This window comes from Lepidochelys kempii, chromosome 24 (assembly GCF_965140265.1).
Source record: "Lepidochelys kempii isolate rLepKem1 chromosome 24, rLepKem1.hap2, whole genome shotgun sequence".
NCBI classification, from domain to species: domain Eukaryota; kingdom Metazoa; phylum Chordata; order Testudines; family Cheloniidae; genus Lepidochelys; species Lepidochelys kempii.
In genome coordinates this window covers 13,997,740-14,023,721 of record NC_133279.1, presented here as the reverse complement: position 1 = coordinate 14,023,721, position 25,982 = coordinate 13,997,740, and the positions used below count along the sequence as shown (strand labels likewise).

The 25,982-nt window shown below is 56.0% G+C and overlaps 2 protein-coding genes across 12 annotated transcripts in view; both read left to right on the top strand.

The window, feature by feature from the left end:
- HPN (hepsin) overlaps window positions 1–15,908 on the top strand; it is a 36,622-nt gene extending 20,714 nt beyond the window's left edge. For 5 of the 8 annotated variants that reach the window (XM_073322777.1, XM_073322776.1, XM_073322775.1 and 2 more), the window contains 6 exons: window positions 2,812–2,977; window positions 3,258–3,448; window positions 3,816–3,911; window positions 5,478–5,620; window positions 5,707–5,871; window positions 11,370–15,908. In XM_073322777.1, the coding sequence (XP_073178878.1) occupies window positions 2,812–2,977; window positions 3,258–3,448; window positions 3,816–3,911; window positions 5,478–5,620; window positions 5,707–5,871; window positions 11,370–13,907 (3,299 nt within the window). In that variant the 3' untranslated portion in view covers window positions 13,908–15,908. Of the gene's footprint in view, window positions 1–2,811; window positions 2,978–3,257; window positions 3,449–3,815; window positions 3,912–5,477; window positions 5,621–5,706; window positions 5,872–6,115; window positions 8,190–11,271 lie in introns of those variants that run through there. The other 3 variants (XM_073322780.1, XM_073322781.1, XM_073322779.1) reach the window with 3 other exon arrangements.
- A 3,839-nt stretch (window positions 15,909–19,747) lies between these two features.
- On the top strand, window positions 19,748–25,370 carry LOC140902578 (sulfotransferase 2B1-like). Of its 4 annotated transcripts, none has more exons than XM_073322803.1 (7): window positions 19,748–19,767; window positions 22,412–22,554; window positions 23,097–23,305; window positions 23,590–23,716; window positions 24,049–24,143; window positions 24,564–24,744; window positions 24,937–25,370. In XM_073322803.1, the coding sequence occupies exons 2-7, from the start codon at window positions 22,419–22,421 to the stop codon at window positions 25,044–25,046; spliced, it is 858 nt and encodes a 285-aa protein (XP_073178904.1). In that variant the 5' UTR covers window positions 19,748–19,767; window positions 22,412–22,418; the 3' UTR covers window positions 25,047–25,370. The 4 variants fall into 4 exon arrangements, with proteins under 4 accessions (XP_073178904.1, XP_073178902.1, XP_073178903.1 ...); XM_073322801.1 differs by lacking the exon at window positions 19,748–19,767 and adding an exon at window positions 19,874–19,974; XM_073322802.1 differs by lacking the exon at window positions 19,748–19,767 and adding an exon at window positions 19,874–19,974 and having other exon boundaries at window positions 22,279–22,554.
- Window positions 25,371–25,982: the final 612 nt, after the last annotated feature.

Below are 25,982 nucleotides of genomic sequence, written 5' to 3'. Positions count from 1 at the left end.
CATCCTCCAGATCATTTATGAAGATATTGAATAAAACCGGCCCCAGGACCGACCCTTGGGGCACTCCACTTGATACTGGCTGCCAACTAGACATGGAGCCATTGATCACTACCCGTTGAGCCCGACAATCTAGCCAGCTTTCTACCCACCTTATAGTGCATTCATCCAGCCCATACTTCCTTAACTTGGTGACAAGAATACTATGGGAGACCGTGTCAAAAGCTTTGCTAAAGTCAAGAAACAATACATCCACTGCTTTCCCTTCATCCACAGAACCAGTAATCTCATCATAGAAGGCGATTAGATTAGTCAGGCATGACCTTCCCTTGGTGAATCCATGCTGGCTGTATCCATCTAACTATCTCCACATTCACCATCCATCCATCCACCTCCATACCCACCCAGCCAGCCAGCCATCTACCCACCCATCCATCTCCACAACTATACACACCCTATCCATCCATTCATCTCCACACCCACTGTCCATCGCTCCCTCCATCTCTAATCCACACCCCGTCCATCCATCCATTCATCCACTATCCATCCATCTCCATTCCACACCCCCTCCATCCATCCATCCATCTCCATACCAACCCATCCATCCATCTCCACAACTACACCCCCACTATCTGTCCATCCATGCCTCATTCATCTCCATTCCACACCCCCTCCATCCATACACCCATCCACCTCCATACCCACCCAGACAGACAGCCATCTACCCACCCATTCATCTACACACCCAGTATCCAGCTAGCCAGCCACCCATCCACTATCCATCTACCCATCCGTCCACCTCCATACCCAGCCAGCCATCTACCCACCCATCCATCTCCATACCTACACACCCCCATCGATCCATCCATCCACCTCTGTACCCACCCTCCACAGTTCCTCCATTCACCCATGTCCACACCTACACCCCCCATCCTTCCTTCTCTCCAGCCACCCCTCTGTTCATCTCTCCTGTACAAACCTGTCTGTGGGTTCATCCCCATGCATACCACTCTCTCTCTAGTCAGTGCTCATCATAACCAGCCCAAATTAGAGCTGGTTGAAGTATTTATTTTTTATTTCCAAGGGAAATTAACAGTTTTCAGGGAAGTGTCAGACTGCAGAGCGTTTGGGTTCTGAACGTGGCCGCAGTGCTCGTGGGCAGTGCAGCTCAGTTGCCTCCTGTCCCCTGGTCTTGTCTGTGGGCTGAGACACCCTGAGGTACCAGAGCCAGGGACTCCCAGGGTACACGTCAGTCTCTCTGGGACAGGAACGTTGGGTTTTCAACCAGAGCAGAGGCTTTTCCTGAGAAATTTCACTTTGTCAAAAACTCAAATTTCCACTGAGTCCAATGAAGCTACGGCCAACTGACATGGGCTGGGGGTCTGGCCCCATTGAGTCCAGTGGAGCTACGGCCGATTGACCCCAGCTGGGATCTGACCCCACTGACGCCAATGGGATCTGGACCCATTGACTCCAGCAAGTTAAAGAAATATGGGCTGGATGAATGGACTATAAGGTGGATAGAAAGCTGGCTAGATCATCAGGCTCAACGGGTAGGATCAATGGCTCCATGTCTAGTTGGCAGCCGGTATCAAGTGGAGTGCCCCAAGGGTTGGTTCTTGGGCCGGTTTTGTTTAATATCTTCCTAAATGATCTGGAGGATGGCGTGGATTGCACCCTCAGCAAGTTTGCAGATGACACTAAACTGGGAGGAGAGGTAGATACGCTGGAGGGCAGGGATAGGATACAAAGGGACCTAGACAAATTGGAGGATTGGGCCAAAAGAAATCTGATGAGGTTCAACAAGGACAAGTGCAGAGTCCTGCACTTAGGACGGAAGAATCCCATGCACCGCTACAGACTAGGGACCGAATGGCTCGGCAGCAGTTCTGCAGAAAAGGATTTAGGGGTTACAGTGGAGAGAAGCTGGATATGAGTCAGCAGTGTGCCCTTGTTGCCAAGAAGGCCAACGGCATTTGGGGCTGTATAAGTAGGGGCATTGCCAGCAGATCGAGGGACGTGATCGTTCCCCTCTATTCAACACTGGTGAGGCCTCATCTGGAGTTCTGTGTCCAGTTTTGGGCCCTACACTACACGAAGGATGTGGAAAAATTGGAGAGAGTCCAGCGGAGGGCAACAAAAATGATTAGGGGACTGGAACACATGAGTTATGAGGAGAGACTGAGGGAACCAGGATTGTTTAGTTTGCAAAAGAGAAGAATGAGGGGGGATTGGGGGAGGGGGATAGCTCAGTGGTTTGACAATTGGCCTGCTAAACCCAGGGTTGTGAGTTCAATTCTTGAGGGGGCCATTTAGGCATCTGGGGCAAAAATTGGGGATTGGTCCTGCTTTGAGCAGGGGGTGGGACTAGATGACCTCCTGAGGTCCCTTCCAACCCTGAGATTCTATGATTCTGTGGCCGACTGACCCCAACTGGGATCTGACCCCATTGACTCCAGTGGAGCTACGGCCCATTGACCCCAGCTGGAGGTCTGGTGGAACGAGCTCGGGGCCCTATTGTGATCTGCACAGGCACTTCCTGGGCTTGCAGTTTCCAGTTAAAACAGCCAAGAGCCAGCGTGGAAGAAGCTAGAGGATAAAATGCAGCCTCCAGAGTTACCCAGGAAACCTCCCTTGGCGTCAGGGTGGGAGGGGGGTCACCTGGGGCTGCCCCACTGGTTACCCCTGGGACCGTGCTGGGGGAGTGGCCAAGGCCCCCGGGGTGGCTGTGGGGGCAGGGTGGGGGCTTGGTGCTGTCTCCCCCTGGTGGTTGCGGCGGGGGGTGGCTGGCACTGACTGGCGTGTCCCCTGCAGACTGCGGGCGCAGGAAGCTGTCTGTTGACCGGATCGTGGGGGGCCAGGACGCCAGTCTGGGCAAGTGGCCATGGCAGGTCAGCCTGCGTTATGACGGAACCCACCTCTGCGGCGGCTCCATCATCTCCAGCCAGTGGGTTGTCACTGCCGCACACTGCTTCCCTGAGTGAGTGCCCAGCACCAAGCGCGGATGGAACCCAGGAGTCCTGCCTTCAGCCCTGCCCCCCTGCTCTAACCACAAAACCCCACTTCCCTCCCAGAGCTGGGGATAGATCCCAGGAGTCCTGGCTCCCAGTGCCCCCACGTTCTAACCACGAGACCCCACACTCCTGTCAGAGCCAGAGAGAGAACCCAGGAGTCCTGCCTCCCAGCTCTCAGCAGCAGCCCCATCCCAGGTGCCCCGCCTAGCCCCCTGATGCACCGTCTCTGTCTGTCCATCCCCGCAGGAGAAACCGGGTGGTGAGCCGCTGGCGGGTTTTCTCAGGCGCCATCTCTCAGGTGTCCAGCAGGGGGCAGCAGGCGGGGGTGACGGGCGTGGTGTACCACGCGGGCTACCTTCCCTTCCTGGACCCCAACAGCGAGGAGAATGGCAACGACATTGCGCTGGTGCACCTGGCCGCGCCCCTCAGCTTCACCGGTGCGTGGGGAGCGTGGGGCGCCCGGCCGGGGACCTGGGACCTCGCGCTGCAGGGAGCCACCCGTGGGGGCTTTGTGCGCGGGTGGTCGCGTGAGCGGGTTAGGGACGCCGGGGTGTGTCGCAGTTGTGTGGGGGTGAGGGGTGTCTGTAGTGTGTGCGCGGTGTGCATTTACCTACCAGTGTGTGGGGTCCGTGTAAGGCGTGTGGCGTGTGTGTGTGTGTGGGGGGGCATTTATCTGCGTGCATAGCGCGATGGGTTCGAGTCGTGTGCGTGTTGTGTGTATAGTGTGCGGTGTGTGTGTTGTGCATGTGGCTGTGTGGCGTGCAACCCTTGTCTATGCCTCATGCCCAGACTCTGTCTCCCCAGAGGACGTCCAGCCCGTCTGCCTCCCGGCGCTGGGGCAGCCCCTCCTGGACGGCAAGGTCTGCACCGTGACCGGCTGGGGCAACACGCAGTACTACGGTGAGTGTGTGACTGCCCCCATCCCCATGGGGCACAGCCCCACCCCTAGACATGGCCCCGCCCCTTCCTGTGGGCAACCAGGGGGAGGGGCCCTCATCAGGGTCACACAGCTGGGGGGCTGGGGATGGAGGAAGATGGGCCATTTGGCAACAGAGACCTGTGTTAGAGGCTCCGCTAGGGTTGCCAACTTTCTAATTCCTGGTAACCAGACCCCCATGGCCCCACCCCACTCCACCTGTTCCCCAGGGCCCACCCTCATCGCCCCTTCTCCCCCTCTGGTTGCTCACTGGATCCTCTCAATGGGGTTGGGGTGCAGGAGGGGGTGAGGGCTCTGGTTGGAGGTGCAGGCTCTGGGGTGGGGCAGGGGACAAGGCGGTTGGGGTGTGGGAGCAAGCTCAGGGCTGGGGCAGGGGGTTGGGTGCAGCAGGGCTAAGGCAGGCTCCCTACCTGCCCTGGCTCCGCGCTGCTCCCGGAAGCGGCCGGCACGTCCCTGCAGCCCCTAGGCAGAGGGGCCAGGGGGCTCTTAACGCTGCCCATACCCACAGGCATTGACCCCGCAACTCCCACTGGCCCCCTGACCAATGGGAGCTGCAGGGGTAATGCCTGTGGGCTCTGGCAGTGTGTGGCGCTTCCCTGATCACCCCTGTGCCTAGGGGCCTCAGGGACATGCTGGCCACTTCCGGGAGCAGCGCAGAGCCAGGGCAGGCAGGGAGCCTGCCTTAGCCCCGCTGCGCCGCCGACTGGACTTTTAATGGCCCGGTTAGCGGTGCTGACCGGAGCCTCCAGGGTCCCTTTTCGACCGGGCATTCCGCTTGAAAACTGGACCTTAGTAACCCTAGCCTCCCCCCGGCCCATGGTAACCGGGCTTTTGGTTTGGATGCCATTTAGGGTTGTCAGGTCCCCCAAAACCAGGCACCTGATAACCCTAAATGGCACCCAGACGCAGAAACCAAAAACCAGGTAAAAACTGGATGGGTAGCAATGCTAGGCTCCGCCCATGGAGAGGGGCTTCCCAAGATGCCACCCAGAGCAACCCATGATATCCTGACCCCAAGAACCAAGTTCAGGAAAGCCCACCCCCATGGGGGCGCACCAATCCGGAGGTCCCTCCTCTATAGGGATGGGTGCCAGTGTTCAGATGCTGGTGTGGATGCTAGGCAGGTGAGGTGCCAGGGTTCAGGTGGAGGCATATAGTGGGCAGGTGTGTGTGTGTGGGGGGAGTTACAGTTCAAGTGCCAGGGCAGTTGCTGGGGGAATGGGCAGGGGTGGGAGCTAGGTGGGCAGAAGCTGGGTTCTGGGGGGTGGGGTGGGTGCTGGGTAGGTGGGGGCTGGGTGCAGGGGCGGGTGGGCACTGGGTTCTGGGTGGGGAGAAGTAAGACGGGCAGGGGCTGGGTGCAGGCAAGTGGATGCTGGGTGGGCAGGGGTGGGGTGGGGGGCAGATGTGGGGCAGGCAGAAGCTGGGATGGGGCGGGATGCCCTGGGGGGGGCGGCAGTTGGGTTTTGGCAGGGCAGGTGGGGGCATGGCGGGGGACCCCATGCCCACTCTTCCCTCCCCTTATCCCCCAGGGCAGCAGTCCAGCATCCTGCAGGAGGCCTCTGTGCCCATCATCAGCACCGCACTGTGCAACTCGCCTGAGTACTACGGCAACCAGATCCGCCCCCGCATGTTCTGCGCTGGCTATGCCGAGGGTGGCACCGATGCCTGCCAGGTGGGGCCGGCCGGGGCGGGCAGGGCAGGTGGGCAGTAGGGGCCAGTGTCAGGGCACTGACTTCTTTGTTGTCTCCCTCCCGGCAGGGTGACAGCGGGGGGCCCTTTGTGTGTGAGGACGGCATCTCCCGCACCCCCCGCTGGCGGCTCTGCGGCGTGGTCAGCTGGGGCACCGGCTGCGCCCTGCCCCAAAAGCCGGGGGTCTACACCAGGGTTGGCGCCTTCCACGACTGGATCCACCAGGCCATGAAGGTGTGTGGGGCAGGGATGGTCCCTCCATTTATCGTCCCTTTCAGTCTATTCTCCCTGAGGGGGGTGGGATCCCCCAGTCTGACCCCCCCATCCCTCCTACTCTGGCCTCCTGGAGGCAGGAGGGATCATCCCTCCAGTGTATTTGCAGGGGGGTGGCATTGCCACCCCCTCCCCAGCCTGGATCCGCCCCGGTCTGTCCCACCCCAGCTGTGCCAGCCCCTGATGCCCGTGTCTCTCTCTGCAGACTCACTCCCTGGCCAGCGGGATCGTTTCCCAGCACTGACCCCTGCTGCCCAGGTTCCCGCACTACGGAGTTACGCCAGCCCTCCCCTCGCCCCCCAAGCCAGACAGACGCTGCCCCCTCCATTCCAGCCACGAGGGGCAGCTGTTCCTACATGACCTACTGGACCTTGCAACCCAATGACCTTCGACCTCTGACCCCCACAGCGCCTTGTCTGCGTTACTGGAATGAGAGTAGGGTGACCAGACAGCAAACGTGAAAAATCGGGATGGGGGTGGAGGGTAATAGGAGCCTATATAAGGAAAAGACCCCAAAATCGGGACTGTCCCTATAAAATCAGGACATCTGGTCACCCTAAATGCGAGTGTGGGTGGGGGCTGGGGAGGAATGGGCCAGATCCACCTATCACAATGCAGTGTGGCCCTTTAAGCCACCACCCACCAATGGTGGACTTATAGATCCACTATCATAATACAGCACCGGCCCTCTAAGACCCCACCTGCCAATGGGGTTTTCTAGCTCCACCTATCACAATGCAGCGTGGCCCTTTAAGCCTCCACCTGCCAATGGGGGTTTTCTAGCTCCACCTATCACAATGCAGCGTGGCCCTTTAAGCCTCCACCCTCCAATGGGTTCTACAGCTATGGCTGCTCCAGGGCCTGCTGGAGTTCTTCATCCCCGGAGCAAGGGGGCGGGGGCTGGAAAAGAGCTTCTCTGTGATTGGTTAACAATGGTGGGAGAGCCTGCATAGGCCACACCCTCTGCCACCATCAGCCAACCAGGGTGGAGCTGCCTGGCCTTAACCCCTGCAGTTCTGGGCAAAAGCAGACCCATCAGCCTGGGGCTCTCCAGTGCCAGCAGCTCAGCCCTGTGGGTGATGGGGGATTAGATCCTGACTCACAGCCCTGGGAGGAATCCTAATACACAGCCCTGGGGGGGCTGAGACAAAGCCCTGCGTGGGGTGAAGTAGACCCTGACCCACACCCTGGGAGGAATCCTAATACACAGCTCTGGGGGCTGCTGGACACATGGGTCCAGAGCTGATGCCCCAAACCAGGACAGAGCCTCCCCCTGCCCCAGCAGAGCCCCAGAGGCGTAGGGAGTGCTGCCCTCACCCCTGCCAGGCTGCCCCCTTCCCAGTGGGTGCCCACACCTCCAGGGGCTGGGAGCCTCCCTCCCAGCACCGGGTCCAGGGTTGCCAACAGCAAATCCACCCCGCCCCCTTAACACCCCCATGGGTAGCACTGCTCCCAGCTGGACCCACCTCCTATGATTGCCTGCCTCAGCAATTGGTCCTTGGGGGCTGGGAAGGGACCAGGGCTCCCCTTGCATCTATGTGGGGCCCCAGGCTGAGCCCCCTGCATCCCAGGGGGCTGAGTATGGAGGGTCATGTCTAGCGAGCACAGCACTGGTTGGAACACACCCTGCTCAGGTGGTCTGGGCATTGGTCAAAGGAGTGTACGTGGGGTGGGAACCCCATAGCAGGGATTGGGGAGGGCAGGGGGAACAGCTTGGCTTAGAGAGGTGAATGTACACACAGAACAGGTCCCATGCTCTCCAGCAGGGGGCAGTAGGGAGGGACACACAGAGCAGGGCCCATCCCCTCCAGTAGGGGGCAGCACCCGTGTGTGCGTGCACACACACACACACACACACACACAGAGCAGGGCCCCTCCCTTCCAGTAGGGGGCAGCACCTGTGTGTGCGTGCACACACACACACACACACACACACACACACACAGAGCAGGGCCCCTCCCTTCCAGCAGAGGGCAGCAGGGACAGGGACACACACTATCCCATTCTAACCTGGACACACACAACCACCCACCAGCACACTATACACCTGCCGCATCCCTGCTACACAAACTCTCACGGATCCCCCCGACCCCCGACCCCCAGCCCGGCTCAGTGGGTGACACCTGGGAGCCTGCGCAATCCGGCTGGGAGGGCGGGGGCTCCTGTACATAGCTTATTGCATTAGCTCCTCTCCCCCAGGCCTTGGGGGCGAGTCTCTCTTGTTGTATATGTTTGCACAGTGATCGCTGCAATGAAAAATAAACACCGTTTTGATTAGACACGTCTGGGACTCCCCCCCCGCGGCTCCAGAGCACATTTGCTTAGGAGGTCACTAACCCTGGCAGCTGAGGCCTTGGCCAGTGCGGGCCCAGGGGTTCATCGCTGTGGACTGGGGACGGAGGCAGGCGGCTGTCCCAAGTTCCCACCTGCCAGGCAGTCGGGCGCGGAGACAGCCTTGCCTCGCACCAACTGCCCTATGGCCCTTCGCTCAGCCAACGTCCTCTGCTCTGCCATGATACGGGGCTAGCCTGGATCGCCGCTTAAAGTTTCCCTCGTCTGCCTTCAGAGAGTGCAAGGCCAGCAGGGCTCAATGGGATCAGCTAGTCTGGCCCCCCGGCCTCGCGCAGGCCACAGAACGGCCCCACAATCCTTTTGAGAGCCAAGTGGTTAGAAAAAACACTCCGTCCGCTGCAGAATCCCCCCGGTTAATCACGGAGTGGGCCAAAGGTTAATCCCTCTCTGTGCTGGAGTCACAGGTCCGATGCTCTGGAACTGCTCTGTATGAAGCCAGCCAGGACTCTGGGGTGGTGGGACTTCCCTCAGGGCTTGCTGTCCAGAGCAAAAAGCCTCCTTGGCTTCGGCCTTCCTGGTCTGACCTCGGAGCATTCAGCACCCCTGTTCGCACCCTGCACTTCCCCTGGGCGGGTCCACTGGTCGGGACCCCTGGGGAAGCCAGAGGGCCCTGCACCCCCCCACTCTGTAGCCAGCTGTGCCTCTCAGCCAGTGTAAAACAGAAGGTTTATTCGTCGACAGGAACACAGCGTAGGACAGAGCTTGTTAGCACAGGAATCAGTGACTTTCAGCAAAGTCCAATTTGTGGGCACCCCGGGCTGGATGCCCTGGACACCCCGCTCTGAGTCCCCAACAGGAGACTGCCCAGGGACCCAGCCTCTGACATGCCCACTGTCCCTCCTCCGGTCTTTGTCTTGCATCCCAGGCAAAGTGTCACCTGGTCACATCCCCCTCCTGGGTCTCAGGTTATGAAGGGCAACTGCCACCACTTATGTGCGGGCAGCTGGAGCCTCTTCACCTGTCCCCAGGGCTTCAGCAAAAGTCACACACCCTTATTCCCACCACCTAGGCACTGCTGCAATACACGGGGGAAACTGACACACACACTATTCTTACAAAACAGTAAGGTTCACATACAACATCACAAGGGAAACCCCCCACTTTGTCACACTTTCACCCAGGGTCGGGGATGATGGGTGAGCTTGGCCGAGTTAGGACTTTGCCCCTGTCAAGGTTCCTTCCCCACTCTGAACTCTAGGGTACAGATGTGGGGACCTGCATGAAAAACCCCCTAAGCTTATTTTTATCAGCTTAGGTTAAAACTTCCCCAAGGTACAAACTATTTTACCTTTTGCCCTTGGACTTAATTGCTGCCACCACGAAGCGTCTAACAAATATATAACAGGGAAAGAGCCCGCTTGGAAACGTCTTTCCCTCCAAAATCCTCCCCAAACCCTACACCCCCTTTCCTGGGGAAGGCTTGATAAAAAATCCTCACCAATTTGCATAGGTGAGCACAGACCCAAATCTTTGGATCTTAAGAACAATGAAAAAAGCCATCAGGTTCTTAAAAGAAGAATTTTAATTGAAGAAAAAGTAAAAGAATCACCTCTGTAAAATCAGGATGGTAAATACCTTACAGGGTAATCAGATTCAAAACATAGAGAATCCCTCTAGGCAAAACCTTAAGTTACAAAAAGACACAAAAACAGGAGTATACATTCCATTCAGCACAAGTTATTTTATCAGCCATTTAAACAAAACAGATTCTAATGCATATCTAATTAGATTACTTATTAAGTTCTAAGACTCCATTCCTGTTCTGTTCCTGGACAAAAACATCCCACAGACAGAGAGACCCTTTGTTTCTCCCCTCTCAGGCTTTGAAAGTATCTTGTCTCCTCATTGGTCATTTTGGTCAGATGCCAGTGAGGTTATCCTAGCACCAGCACTTTTCCCTTCGTAGTAGACACCTTCAGGGCGCTCAGCGTCATCTCCTCCCTGGGCTGTATCATAGAATATCAGGGTCGGAAGGGACCTCAGGAGATCATCTAGTCCAACCCCCTGCTTAAAGCAGGGCCAATGCCCAATTTTTGCCCCAGATTTCTAAATGGCCCCCTCAAGGATTGAGCTCACAACCCTGGGTTTAGCAGGCCAATGCTCAAACCATTGAGCTATCCCTCCCCCCCAAACTGACACACCTTTAATTCTCTGGAATAAAAGGGCTTTAGGGAATTAATATGGTACACCTTAGGCTTTCGGTTGGAGGTGGGGAATGCTATGAGATAATTAACAGCTCCCAGGCGCTCCTGGACTGTGAATGGACCTTCCCACGAGGCTTCCATTTTATGGGCCTGGAGCGCCTTTAAGACCATGACCTGGTCTCCTACTTTGAAGGAACGCTCTCTGGCATGTTTATTATACCAGGCTTTTTACTCTTTTTGAGCATCCTGTAGGTTTTCTTTAGCAAGGGCTAGAGAGGTTTGGAGGGTGTTTTGTAGGTTGGTTACAAAGTCCAGAATGTTAGTTCCTGGAGAAGGTGTAAATCCCTCCCATTGCTGCTTCACCAACTGTAATGGCCCCTTAACCTCACGGCCATATACAAGTTCAAATGGGGAAAACCCTAAACTGGGATGGGGTACAGCTCTGTAGGCAAAGAGCAACTGCTGCAACACTAGGTCCCAATCATTGGAGTGCTCATTTACAAATTTACATATCATGGCCCCCAAAGTCCCATGAAATTTCTCCACCAGGCCATTTGTTTGATGATGGTAAGGGGTGGCAACCAAGTGATTCACCCCATGAGCTTCCCAAAGACTTTCTATAGTTCCTGCCAGGAAATTAGTTCCTGCATCTGTGAGGTTGTTGGAGGGCCAACCTACCCTGGCAAAAATGTCTGCTAGTGCCTGGCACATACTTTTAGCCCTGGTGTTGCTTAGAGCTACTGCTTCTGGCCATCGGGTGGCAAAATCCATGAAAGTCAGTATGTACTGCTTTCCTCTGGGTGTCTTTTTCGGAAAAGAATACAGACTAACACGGCTGTTACTCTGAAACCTGTCATTATGCAAGGCACTGCATTTAGCCGTATGGAGTGGAAATCTATCAACTGCATGAAAAAACTTGTACAGATACAGACAGACATCATCTTCCTTTCCAAATGCAAACAGATGGACATCGTACCAAAAGGACTGAAGGTAAAAAATCCATTACAATCTACATACCACACAGACTATGCTGACAGCTTATGCCACATGCTCTCAAAGAAACTGCGGAATCACCTGATCAACATCCTCTACAGCAAACAGGGAAAGATTAAGAATGAGCTCTCAAAAATGGATACTCTCATAAAAAACCAACCTTCCACACAAACTTCCTCGTGGCTGGATTTTACTAAAACTAGACAAGCCATTTACAACGCACACTTTGCTTCTCTACAAAAGAAAAAGGACACTAAACTTTCTAAACTACTACATGCTACAAGGGGCCACAGCAATGGTTCCCTCAACCCACCTAGCAATATTGTTAACCTATCCAACTATACTCTCAGCCCAGCAGAAGGAGCTGTTCTATCTCGGGGCCTCTCCTTCTGCCCCTCCACCCCCACGAACATGATACAGTTCTGTGGTGACCTAGAATCCTATTTTCGACGTCTCCGACTCAAGGAATATTTCCAAAATACCTCTGAACAGCATACTAATCCACAGAGGTCTCCCAACCAACACTACAGAAAGAGGGATTCTAGGTGGACTCCTCCTGAAGGTCGAAACAGCAGACTGGACTTCTACATAGAGTGCTTCCGCCGACGTGCACGGGCTGAAATTGTGGAAAAGCAGCATCACTTGCCCCATAACCTCAGCCATGCGGAACGCAATGCCATCCACAGCCTCAGAAACAACTCTGACATCATAATCAAAAAGGCTGACAAAGGAGGTGCTGTTGTCGTCATGAATAGGTCGGAATATGAACAAGAGGCTGCTCGGCAGCTCTCCAACACGAGTTTCTACAAGCCATTACCCTCTGATCCCACTGAGAGTTACCAAAAGCAACTACAGCATTTGCTCAAGAAACTTCCTGAAAAAGCACAAGATCAAATCCGCACAGACACACCCCTGGAACCCCGACCTGGGATATTCTATCTACTACCCAAGATCCATAAACCTGGAAATCCTGGGCGCCCCATCATCTCAGGCATTGGCACCCTGACAGCAGGATTGTCTGGCTATGTAGACTCCCTCCTCAGGCCCTACGCTACCAGCACTCCCAGCTACCTTCGAGACACCACTGACTTCCTGAGGAAACTACAATCCATCGGTGATCTTCCTGATAACACCATCCTGGCCACTATGGATGTAGAAGCCCTCTACACCAACATTCCACACAAAGATGGACTACAAGCCGTCAAGAACACTATCCCCGATAATGTCACGGCTAACCTGGTGGCTGAACTTTGTGACTTTGTCCTTACCCATAACTACTTCACATTTGGGGACAATGTATACCTTCAGATCAGCGGCACTGCTATGGGTACCCGCATGGCCCCACAGTATGCCAACATTTTTATGGCTGATTTAGAACAACGCTTCCTCAGCTCTCGTCCCCTAAAGCCCCTACTCTACTTGCGCTATATTGATGACATCTTCATCATCTGGACCCATGGAAAAGAAGCCCTTGAGGAATTCCACCATGATTTCAACAATTTCCATCCCACCACCAACCTCAGCCTGGTCCAGTCCACACAAGAGATCCACTTCCTGGACACTACAGTGCTAATAAACAATGGTCACATAAACACCACCCTATACCGGAAACCTACTGACCGCTATTCCTACCTGCATGCCTCCAGCTTTCACCCTGACCACACCACACGATCCATCGTCTACAGCCAAGCTCTGCGATACAACCGCATTTGCTCCAACCCCTCAGACAGAGACAAACACCTACAAGATCTCTGTCAAGCTTTCTTACAACTACAATACCCACCTGCAGAAGTAAAGAAACAGATTGATAGAGCCAGAAGAGTTCCCAGAAGTTACCTACTACAGGACAGGCCTAACAAAGAAAATAACAGAACGCCACTAGCCGTCACCTTCAGCCCCCAACTAAAACCCCTCCAACGCATTATTAAGGATCTACAACCTATCCTAAAGGATGACCCAACACTCTCACAAATCTTGGGAGACAGGCCAGTCCTTGCCTACAGACAGCCCCACAACCTGAAGCAAATACTCACCAACAACCACATACCACACAACAGAACCACTAACCCAGGAACTTATCCTTGCAACAAAGCCCGTTGCCAACTGTGCCCACATATCTATTCAGGGGACACCATCACAGCGCCTAATAACATCAGCCACACTATCAGAGGCTCGTTCACCTGCACATCCACCAATGTGATATATGCCATCATGTGCCAGCAATGCCCCTCTGCCATGTACATTGGTCAAACTGGACAGTCTCTACGTAAAAGAATAAATGGACACAAATCAGATGTCAAGAATTATAACATTCATAAACCAGTCGGAGAACACTTCAATCTCTCTGGTCACGCGATCACAGACATGAAGGTCGCTATCTTAAAACAAAAAAACTTCAAATCCAGACTCCAGCGAGAAACTGCTGAATTGGAATTCATTTGCAAATTGGATACTATTAATTTAGGCTTAAATAGAGACTTGGAGTGGCTAAGTCATTATGCAAGGTAGCCTGTTTCCTCTTGTTTTTTCCTACCCCCCCCCCCAGATGTTCTGGTTTAACTTGGATTTTAACTTGAAGAGTGGTCAGTTTGGATGAGCTATTACCAGCAGGAGAGTGAGTTTGTGTGTGTATGGGGGTGGGGGGGATGTGAGAACCTGGATTTATGCAGGAAATAGCCCAGCTTAATTGTCATGCACATTGTGTAAAGAGTTATCACTTTGGATGGGCTATCACCAGCAGGAGAGTGAATTTGTGTGGGGGGGGTGGAGGGTGAGAAAACCTGGATTTGTGCTGGAAATCACTTTAGATAAGCTATTACCAGCAGGACAGTGGGGTGGGAATAGGTATTGTTTCATATTCTCTGTGTATATATAAAGCCTGCTGCAGTTTCCACGATATGCATCTGAAGAAGTGAGCTGTAGCTCACGAAAGCTTATGCTCTAATAAATTGGTTAGTCTCTAAGGTGCCACAAGTCCTCCTTTTCTTTTTGAGAATATCCACAGCTACTCGCTGAAATGGAACCTCAATGATGGGGCGTGGCTGGAGAGGGGCTTTGACCTGGTCTTGGGGTTTTCCCACTCTTTGGCATACCTCACAAGACCGGACATAAGTAGAGACATCCTTGCCCATTCCCTCCCAGTGGAATGACCTCCCCAAACGGTCTTTGGTCCTGTTCACCCCAGCATGGCCATTAGGATGATTGTGGGCTAAGCTCAAGAGCTTGACCCGGTACTTAGTTGGAACTACCAACTGTCTCTGAGGATGCCAGTCTCCCTGGTGTCCACCAGAAAGAGTTTCCTTGTATAAAAGTCCTCTTTCTACAACAAACCTGGATCGATTAGAAGAGCTGAGAGGCGGTGGGTTGCTCCGTGCCACCGTCCAAGCTCTCTGGAGGCTTTCATCTGCTTCCTGTTCGGTCTGGAACTGTTCCCTTGATGCTGGAGACATCGGTTCCTCATTGGATTGTGGACCTAGGCTTGGTCCCTCTGGAAGCGATGTAGGGGATGGGGCTGTTTCCGTTGACTGTGAACCGCTTTCCGCTGGGACACTCTGTTGGGGTTCAGGCTCCGGCTGAGCCTCTGGTGTAGGGTTATCTGCTGCTGCCTGTTCCCGTTCTGGGACTGGCTCTGTCTGGGTCTCTGGGACTGGATCCACTACTGCTGTTGCAGACGTTGGCATGGGGTCCGGGTCCATCACCTCTGACCGGGTCCTGGTAGAAGTTTCCGGAACAGAGCTAGGCGTGACAGCTTGCTTAGCCTGGCTGCAGGTGACCATTCCCACCCTCTTGGCTAGCTTCACATGATTGGCCAAGTCTTCCCCCAACAGCATGGGGATGGGATAATCATCATAGACTGCAAAAGTCCACATTCCTGACCAGCCCTTGTACTGGGCAGGCAACTTGGCTGTAGGCAAATTGAAAGAGTTGGACTTGAAGGGTTGAATCGTCACTTGGATCTCTGGGTTGATTAAATTGGGGTCCACTAAGGAAGCATGGATAGCTGACACTTGTGCTCTGGTGGCCCTCCATGCGGTGACCTTCTTCCCACCCACACTTACAGTTTCCCTCCGCTCCGAGGGTATCTGGGAGGCATCTGGGTCTGAGGACCTCTGGTGTGATTCCGGTGCAATGAACTGTAATCTGTTGGGGTTCTTGGGGCAGTTGGCCTTTACATGCCCCGGCTCGTTACATTTAAAACATCGTCCAGCTGACGGGTCACTGGGGTGAGGTGGGTTGCTGGAGAACGGTGTGGCGGGACGATAAAGTGTCTGGAGGGTTCTTTGGGGGTTAGGTGGGGCCTTGGGCTGCCCCCGGTAGTAGGGTGTGGTCTGAGGTTGTCCCTTCTGGTGTCCACTACAACTGCGACCAGTTTTTTTCTTCTCTGCCACCTCCACCCATTTGGCTCCAATCTCCCCCGCCTCAATTACAGATTTGGGCTTCCCATCTAGGATGTATCTTTCTATTTCCTCGCTCACGAAAGCTCATGCTCAAATAAATTGGTTTGTCTCTAAGGTGCCACAAGTCCTCCTTTTCTTTTTGCGAATACGGACTAACACGGCTGTTACTCTGAAACCTCTAAGAACTGTTCCATTTGCATTAGGAAGGGCAAATCTTCTGGAGATTTAATACTTGCTCCTGATATCCAGGCATCCCAGTGTTTCACAATGTGGTAGGCATGTCGGGTAAATGATGTCTGGTTTCCACCTTAGGGCTCTGAACCCATGACGGGAATGCTCGGGTGTTAGCCCCATTCTGACTCTCGCCTTGGTTTTAAACAGTTCATACTTGTTCATGTGGTCCTTAAGCATCCATTCTTTTTCCTTTACCTCCATAGCTCTCCTGTGGGCAGCCTCTTTGTCTTTTTCCCCCTTGGATTCTGTCATTTTAGCCTCTCTGTTTTTAACTAACTTTACACCTGAGAGTTGAAAAAAAACAAAACACTTGGCTTGTAAAATTTTGCTGTGCTGTAATATGATACCTATGTTCTCTAATAGTTATTCTCAGCCTACAGAAAAATCTTTTGTCTCTGGGCAAATAGACAGAAAAACCCTCTAGTTGCTCTTAGCTAAAAAAAAATGAACCTCTTCAGGTCTGTGAAAAACTTGTTAACTACCCTGCCTTTAGGTGGAGAAAACTCCAGCTCAAAAAAGACAATTCCCTTTTGTCTCTGCTCTGGACCCCAGGCAGAGACAAAAAACCTCTAACTGCTTTCAGCCAAAAACCTGCTTTTCAGCAGCCCAAAGGAAAAAAAAAAGTCCTTTTAAAATATTTGCTTCTGGTTCAAAGTGATCCCCCAAAAAATCTCAAATTGATCTCAGAATGATCCCACTGCTCTGCCACCATGTCAAGGTTCCTTCCCCACTCTGAACTCTAGGGTACAGATGTGGGGACCTGCATGAAAAACCCCTAAGCTTATTTTTACCAACTTAGGTTAAAACTTCCCCAAGGTACAAACTATTTTACTTTTTGCCCTTGGACTTTATTGCTGCCACCACAAAGCATCTAATAAATATATAACAGGGAAAGAGCCCGCTTGGAAACGTCTTTCTCCCCAGAATCCCCCCAAGCCATATACCCCCTTTCGTGGGGAAGGCTTGATAAAAATCCTCACCAATTTGCATAGGTGAACACAGACCCAAACCCTTAGATCTTAAGAACAATGAAAAAGGAATCAGGTTCTTAAAAGAAGAATTTTAATTGAAAGAAAAAGTAAAAAGAATCACCTCTGGAAAATCAGGATGGTAAATACCTTACAGGGTAATCAGATCCAAAACAGAGAGAATCCCTCTAGGCAAAACCTTAAGTTACAAAAAGATACAAAAACAGGAATATACATTCCATTCAGCACAACTTATTTTATCAACCATTTAAACAAATCAGACTCTAATGCATATCTAGCTAGATTACTTAATAAATTCTAAGACTCCATTCCTGTTCTGTTCCCGGCAAAAGCATCCCACAGACAGAGAGACCCTTTGTTTCACCCGACCCCCTCCAGCTTTTGAAAGTATCTTGTCTCCTCTTTGGTCATTTTGGTCAGGTGCCAGCAAGGTTATCCTAGCTTCTTAACCCTTTACAGGTGAAAGGGTTTTTCCTCTGGCCAGGAGGGATTTAAAGGTGTTTACCCTTCCCTTTATATTTATGACAGCCCCGTGCCTCAGTTTCCCTACCAGTGACAAAAAGTGCTCTGGACAAGCTCCATGTGCGGCTCAGGCCCTTGGCATGGCAGTGTCTGGGCTGCCAGCCTCCGTGATCATTAAAACTGTGGAACAAACCCTGATGCCCAACCCACAAGTCACAGGCCGCGCTCCTCTCCCAGCTCACTGCTGCCCAGCCCCCCGGCCCTGCTCCTGACACAAGGCTGAGGTGAAATGAGGCACCCAGCATCCCCCATGCACCTCTTTCCATCATTACGCACTCAGGGGGAGCCCCCGCACCCCCAGCCAGTGCAGAGACAATCCGTCCCCAAGCCAATCCAGCCCCCCAACACCACACCAGCAGCTGGAGGCCACCCCCGCTCCCTGCCCTGTGGCTTGTGCTGTGGCCACGTGCACCCTCCCAAACCTCCCACAGTCCTGCTTGGCAGAAGAGTCAGTTGGCAAAATCTGAACCCTTCAGCGCCTGCTCTCCAGAGGGGGGGCTGCTGCGCTCAGCCTTCTGGGTGCCAATGCAGCTTGTTGTCAGGGAATTGTATCATTCTTTGGTCTCTTACTCATGCGGGGCAGGGTCATCCTCGCTCTCCAGGCTCTACGCAGCAGCCCCATTGCAGAGAGGGGGCCACCGAGGGACAGATTTTGTGCACAAAATCACAAGGAGGCTTGAGCAGAGGTCAGGATAGAACCCAGGAGTCCTGGTTCCCAGGCGTGCCCCCACATTAAGCAATAGACCCCACTCCTCTCCCAGAGGTGGGGCTAGAACCCAGGAGTCCTGGCTCCCAGCCCCCCACTCTAAGCACTAAACCCCACTCTCTGCCCAGAGCTGGGGATTGAACCGAGGAATCCTGGGTCCCACTCCTGGGCTCTCTGGGCTGCACCATGCTGCCCCTGCCATTATAACTCCATGTGTCCATCCTGTAAAGCGCAGGACACATTGGGCCAAGTCTGGGCTGGGATCCAGGCAGCGGAGCTGGAACAGTTTGTACGGTGGGGGTGCTGAGAGCCACTGAACCAAACTGTAAACCCTGGATATAAGGGAAACCACTTCAAGATTGGGCAGGGGAAAGGGGGTAAGAGGGCGACAGCACCCCCGCACTGCTAGTTCCAGCACCTATGGATCTAGGGCAGAGTTAAGGGGATTTCAGGCAGCACCGTCACTCTGCATTGCCAGGGGAGGCAGCCCCCAGCCCTGTGACTGGGTCCCAGCTGGGCTTGGCTCTTGGCCTGGGGATTCACAGGGCTCTGGGGGCAATGCCCAGCCCAGCGCTCAGCATAGGAGCTGTTTTCCCAGCACAGGGAACCCAGGGGGTCTGATTCCACCCAGCCAAGCGGGAGCAGGGGTGGGTCTGGCCCTGCTTTAACCCTTTGAGTTCTCAGCACAGCCATCAGATGTAGGGTTCTCAGCCCTAGGGATGGGGGGATGGATGGGCCCAACCATGGGCAGAAGAGTGGAATTGGGGGCAGGGAGGGTGAGATAAGAGACGGGGTGAGCGAGAGGGGGATTGGCCCCAGTGACTCCAATGGATTTACTCCGGATTTACACAAGGGCACTAGCCTGCCGAGGCCCTGAGAACACACTGTTGCACCAGCTCTTCTATGCTGCACCTGCCTTTGGTTTTTAACATAGGAAGCAGGAGGGCAACCGGAAGCTGGGTAGATAATAGTGGGGGGTGAGCTGTGGGGGAGGCGCTGGAAGCTGGGTAGGGAGAAGGGGGCTGGGCTGTGACGGGTGGGGGGCTGAGAGCAGGGTAGGGAGGAGGAGGGGCCTGGGCTGTGATTTTGGGGCTGGGAGCAGGGGGAGCGGTGGAGGGGATTGTGAGCTGGGAGAGGGAGGAGGGGGCTGGGCCATGGTTGAGGCACTCAGAGCTGGAGGAGGGGGCTGGGAGCCAGGGGAAGGGGCTGGGCCATAGTTGGGGGGCTGGGAGCCAGGGGAGGGGGTCTGAGCTGGGATGGGGCACCGCCAAGTCCTGTTGTTATTTCCTGAGTTAAGAAAATTCCCACAGGGGCTCCCTACAAAACAGAGATGTCCCAATTCCACCCCCAGTGCAGCCGCCCCTGGCCTGCCCCATACCCACACTGCCCCTCCCCCGCCTTTTCTGCCCCCTCCCGTCCTGAGGAGGGGAGCGGGGCCATGGGAGGCTGGATCTACCACACACCTGGGGGCCAGGAGGTGGAGATTGTCGGGAGGGGGAAGAAAGCAACAGAAATCCCAGGTGCTGAGAGTGCGGTGGGGGAGGACAGGGCGGGATGTTGGGGGTCAGCAGAGGGTCAGAGCCACATACATCCTGTCCCCGCCCCCAACTCCCCCCCTCCCCCGCAGGCTGGTTGGGCACTGAAGGGTTAATGCCAGGGCCAGGGTGGGGCCTGGAGGAGGCTGGGCCAGAGCTCGGGACAGGCAGCCCAGACCTGCCGGAGCTGGGGTGAGTACCTGAGCCCCGTGCCTGGGAATTCCCAGACCCCTGGGGGTCCCCGGCCCAGAGCCCCCTGCGCCCCCGAGGCGATCCCGGCCCTTGCCCAGCAGCCAGAGTCACTGCCCGAGCTGGGGGCAAATCCAGAGCCACCCCAGGGAGCTGCGGGGGCAGCCCTACTGAGTGGAATGGGGTCACTCCTGATTTACCCTGGGGCAGCGAGAGGGGAACTGGCCCCCTGAGTGCAATGGCGTCACTCCTGATTTACACCCAGGCAGCAGGAGGGGAATTGGCCCGTGACTGCAGTGTGGTTACAGATGCAGACTGGGAGAAGCCCAGACCTCACACAGAACTCCCGCCCGCTCCCACGGGGGAACTAAGCCCAGGGCAATTTGCGAGGGCAACCTTGGGAGCAGCTCAGCCTAGATATGCCCCCAAAACCAAGGAGCCAGCCAGGGGCCCAGAAGAACAGCCCAGGCTGGAGAGCAGAGCAAGGGTGGCATGTGGGGGCAAAACGATCTGTTCAAATCTGGACGTCAGATCCCAGTGGGGGCTGATTGGGGGTGCAGAAGGGAAAAGCTGACGGGCTCTGGCAGCTGGGCATGGAGCATGGGGAGAAGCAGTTTTCTAAAGATGCAAAACCCACCAGGCCGGTTCTGTCTCTCTGGAGCAGGAGGCCTGGCAGACAGCTGGGGAGACTAGTCCACCCAGGGTGGAGGGTTGGAGCAAACTGAGAAATTGAACAGCACCCTCACTCCAGCCCAGAGGGCTCCCCCCAAGAGCTGGGAAGGAGCTCAGCTCGGAAATAGCAGCACTACTGACTGCAGAATGAAAGGGCTAGAAACTAAGACAGCAAATAGCATAATTTGGCTCTATGAAGCCCGGGTACGCCCCGTCTCAGAAAGGATACAGGGGTTTGCAAAAGGTGCAGAAAAGGGGAACAAAAGTGCCAAGAGGGATGGCAGAGCATCCGTGGGAGGGGAGATTCTAGCCCGGGACTGTTCAGCTGGGAGAAGACACGGCTGCAGGGGGATGACAGAGGTCTATGAATCCTGCCTGGGGTGGAGAAGGTGACTAGGGACAAGTAACACAAAGACTAGGGGTTGCCCAACAAAGAAAGAGCAAAGGAATCCCCCCTTCACCCAACACACTGGCAAGCTGGGCCCCTCACTGGCCGGGCATGTGGTAACGGGTTCAACGGAGCATGAGGTGAGCACCTGAAGGATGGGACCTTCGCTGGCCACTAGCCAGGATGGGCAGGACGCAGCCCCACGTGCCGGGAGTCCCTAAACCTCTCACCACCAGAAGCCGGCAGGATCACTCCCTAACTGCATCCCGGGGTGGGGGGCGGGACATTGTCAGACAGGATCCCAGCTAAATAGACCCTGGGCTGACCCAGCAGGGCCCTTCTTAAATACCCCCATCCCGCCCCGCACACACACAGCTCAGGGACGGTGCCCAGGGGCGGTGCCCAGGGGCCCATGTCTGCAGCCTGACCCTCTCCCTGCCTGAGAGCCCACGGGTGTGTTCCCCTCCAGGGCGCCCAGCTCTGATCTGGCTCCAGGGCAGGGCCTGGCTGGCTTGATGGGACACGGGGCCTTTCCCCGCCAGGGCGCCCAGCTCTGATCCAGCTCCAGGGCAGGGCTGGCTGGGTCCGGCAGGGCAGGGATTAGCTGTATCCCTGGGGTGGAGACATCTGCAAACCCAAACCCACAACGGGCACTAATCGGCGCCCCCTGTTGGCCGCCCTCGTGGAGCTGCTGAATGGGCCATGGAGCCTGAACTCCCAGCTCCCCATGGAGGGGTTGATGTGGAGCAGGGAAGGGGGGTGACTCGGGCTGGATGGTTCCCCCACCCCCGAGGCTGATGATCTGCTGCCATGGAAGCGACCCCTCCCGGGGGGGGATGACAGGATTTGCCACACGCCTGCCCCCTCCACTCTCACACCAGGACCCGGGCACCTGACACAGCTGGGCAGGGGCACAGTGCCCTGGGGGATTAAAGGTGCCAGCTCAGCTCAGGTCCAAATGTCACTGTGCCGGGCAGGGAGCACCTGGCAGGGCCTCCAAAGGTTGAATGGCACTGGCTCTGCCCAGGCCCGAAGGTAGCTAGCGGGAGAGCAGAGAGCCTGGGCCTGTTGCAGAACCCCACAGCGGGCTCCCACCCCAAGCACGGGCTGTTGTCCCAGCCACAGCCACCAGCAAGGGCCCTACAGTCATTCCGGGAACAAGCCACGGAATCGGCTCAATCGTTGCTGAAATGCAGCTGGCTCTGGGATGGGACAGCCAAGTAACAGCTTCACCCTGTTCCCTGCAGCACGGTGCCCCCTACTGAGCCCCTGCCCCGCTCCCTGCACGACAGCTCCCCCCTACTGAACCCTTGCAGCACAATATCCCCTAGTATCACACAGGGGCCAGCACCGACGCTGGGAGGTCTGTCTCTGTCCCAGCCTTGCCATGGCACGTGAATACTTCACCCACAAGGGGTTGCTGTTCCCATGTCTGAATTACTCCCCCGAGGCGCTGAGCTACGTGGAGAATGAATTCCAGGTGCGGGACGACGACATCTTCAACGTCACCTACCCCAAGTCAGGTAGAGGAGAGCGGGGGCAAAGCGGAGTGTGTGTGTGGGTGTGTGTGGGTGTGTGTGGCGGGGGGGGCATTCATGACACACACAAGGACATTAGATGGAAACACCAAACCCAGTAGCAGGAAGGTTGCAACATCATATGACCTGCTTTCCTAGATGTCAGAGCCCGGGCTCCCATACCCCCAGCGAGACAAAGCAGGCTGCTCCCTGGGGCCCAACTCGCCCACCTGGCGCTAAGCTGGCTCTCTGCAGACGCACTCTGATCACAGGCTTTCTCCAGAGCTGGCGGCAGGGCCAGGAGACCCCGACACAGCAAAACAAGACCTTCGGATTTTAGCACTGTCAATTCACCTCCGTGAATGTGGTGTGGGGGCTGGGAACCAGGCTCCTGGAACCGATCCCCAGATCTGGGAAAGGGAGGCTGGTAGGTTAAAGCAGAAGATCTGGGAGCCAGGACTCCTGGGTTCTCTCCCCAGCTCTGGGAGCAGAGAGGGACCCAGTGAGTCGAGGGATTATTTCAGGCCCATTAACCCTTTCATCCCCAGGCACTAACTGGATGCTGGAGATTCTGAGTCTGATCCATTGTGACGGGGACCCCGGCTGGGTGCGCAGAGTGCTGAACTGGGAGCGGTCGCCCTGGATGGACAATCAGAATGGGCTGAAGGCTGCCCTGAAATACCCCCCACCCCGGCTGATCTGCTCCCACCTCCCCGTGCAGCTCTTCCCCAAGTCCCTGCAGCGCTCCAAGGCCAAAGTGAGAGGCGGGAGAGTGGGGGCTGTGGGTCGGGATTGAGGGGCACCGGCAGGGCTGTGCATCAGGAGGGGGGTGAATCCAGGGCTGCTGCTGGGTGTGAGTTACACCAATGTGGGTGTGCGAAAGTGCAGCCAGTGGGATGGGGTGATTCCTTCTCCCTCTAGAGAGGGTGGGGAAGTGACGGCCCAGGGTGGGTGGCTAATCACTGGGTTCACTTGGCACCCGCCTCTCCCAATTGGTAGCATGACGCCCCAGCAGTGACCCCCCTCCCCACCTCTCCCCAGATCATCTACACCCTGCGCTGCCCCAAGGACGTCCTGGTCTCTCTCTACCACTTCTCCAAGCTGCTGCGCCTGTTCAAGGACCCTGGCTCACTGGACTCCTTCTTCGAGGACTTCCTGAGCGGGAATGGTGAGCAGCACCCCGGGCCCGCAGGGGCCACTCTGGAGCCGAACGCCTGGGTCCCAAGCAAGTCACAAGTGCTTCGAGTTTGTGCATCCCCAGCCAGCTCTGACCAGCCCTTTGCCCAGAGCCCGGCACAGCTCAGAGCCCCCCTCCCCAAACAGCCTCAGCACAACCAGGGGTCTGCAAACACCGCTGACCTCCAGCCCCCACTCTCCTCCCAGCGCCAGGATGGAACCCGGGTGTCCCAGCTCCCAGGCCCCTGCTGTCCCCGGCAGACCAGGGTGGAGGGGCCGGGTGGAGCCGGGTCTGGGGTCACCATGCCGCTGTCCCCTGCACAGTGGCCTATGGCTCCTGGTTCGACCACGTCACCGGCTGGATGGGGCTGAAGGGGAACGAGAACTTCTTCCCCATCACCTACGAGGAGCTGCAGCAGGTAGGGAAACCCCGCCCTTTGGGCCACGCCCACACATAACTCCGCCCCCTGGTGGCACCCACACATAGCCCCGACCTAAGGTCTCATCCTCACATAACACCAACGCCTGTGGACATGCCTGCACTTAACCCCGTCCCTGAGGCCATGCCCACATGTAGCCCCTCCCTGTGGCTATGCCCACATATAATCCCGCCCCTGGGCCATGCCAACATGTAGCCCCTCCCTGTGAGCCTGACCCACACTTAACCACGCCCCAGGCAGCCGACGTGGCTTGTGGCCAAGGCCCTCTGCCCTCAGAGGTGTCAGTTTGTCTGGACCCAATGGGGAGCAGTACCTTCCAGCTGGGGAACTGAGGCACCCATGGACCATAATAAAGTCACCCCAGATCCCACCCTTCATGAAAGTGGGTGCCTCCCCCAGGATCCACTGGGCAGCGTGCGGAGAATCTGCCACTTCCTGGGGAAGGAGCTGAGTGAGGAGCAAATGGCCGCTGTGGTGGAGAACGCCTCCTTCCAGAGCATGAAGGGGAACAAAATGTCCAACTTCTCCCAGTTGGATGACAAGTACATGGACCACCAGAAGGGGGAGTTCTTGAGGAAAGGTGAGTCCAGGGTGGGGGCTGCGGGCCAGGATTAAGGGACACTGGCAGAGCTGAATGAGGCAGGGCTGGGAGACCCAGGGCTGCAGGTCCGGAGTGAGGGGCATGGGCAGAGCTTGCAGGGGCAGGACTGGGGAGCAGGGGCTGTGGGTTGGGAGTGAGGGGCACCCTAGACCATGTCCCTGTGGTTTGCAGGGATCTGCGGCGACTGGAGGAACCATCTCTCGGAGGCGCAGAGCCAACGATTCGACACCGTTTACCGGGAGCGGATGCAGGGTCTGGGCATGACCTTCCCCTGGGACTGACGGCCCTGCGCCCGCCACGTCTGTGCCCGCAATACACCAGCCCCGCGCCACCCATGTGCTGCTGTGCTTAGTGTGCCCTGGGAGATGCCCCTTGGGGCAGCGTCATTAGTGCATCTGCAATAGGCAGAGCCGGCTGGGCCTGTGTCCAGCAGAGGCCAGTGCGCACACGGCAGGGCTCATCTGAGGTGTATTTAAAGAGAGCATGGCATGGGAGTTGAGCCTCGGTGCCTCGAGGAGCAGCCTGCTCTGTGTCTCTCTAGTTTGGGTTCCTGTGCGTCAGGCCTCTGGATTCTAAGAAATAAAACCAGGTGACGTGGCAACTTTCCAGCAAGTGGATTTGGTTTTCTAATCTAAGTTCTCTGGGTTTGCCATGAACAGATCATGACATGGGGTGGCAGGTTTGTAGAAATTTTGGTGGTGCCCAGAACCTGCCCCTGCCCAAACTCCGCCCCCCTCCTGCCCAAGGCTCTGGGAGGGTGTTTGGGTGGGGGAGGAGGTCTGGGGTGCAGGCCCTAGGCTGGGGCAGGGGATTAGGGTGCAGGGTGCAGGCTCTGGGAAGGAGTTTGGGGATGGGAAGGGGTGTGGAGGGACGGGGTGCAGGGTGAGGGCTGTGGGGTGTGGCTGTAGATGAGGGGTTTGGGGTGTGGGAGGGGCTCAGGGCAAGAGTAGAGGTGTAGGGGGTGAGGACTCTGTGTGTGAGACTGGGGAGCTTGGGGGTTAGAGAGGCTCATGGCTGGGGCAGAGGGTTGGGGTGTGGTGGGATGAGGGCTTTGGCTGGGACTGGAGATGAGGGGTTTGTGGTGCTGAAGGGGGCTCAGGGCTGGGGCAGAGGGTTGGGGTGCAGGGGGATGAGGGCTCTGGCTGGGGGTATGGGCTCTGGGGTGGGGCAGGGCTGGGGATGAGTTTGGGGTGCAGACAGGCTGCTCTGGGACAGGG

Coding starts and splice junctions, on each gene's coding strand:
- LOC140902578 (XM_073322799.1), top strand. CDS start 19,898: ATGCCAGGGCCAGGGTGGGGCCTGGAGGAGGCTGGGCCAGAGCTCGGG. Junction 22,555..23,096: donor CGTCACCTACCCCAAGTCAG/GTAGAGGAGAGC, acceptor TTTCATCCCCAG/GCACTAACTGGATGCTGGAG. Junction 24,745..24,936: donor GGGGGAGTTCTTGAGGAAAG/GTGAGTCCAGGG, acceptor TGTGGTTTGCAG/GGATCTGCGGCGACTGGAGG.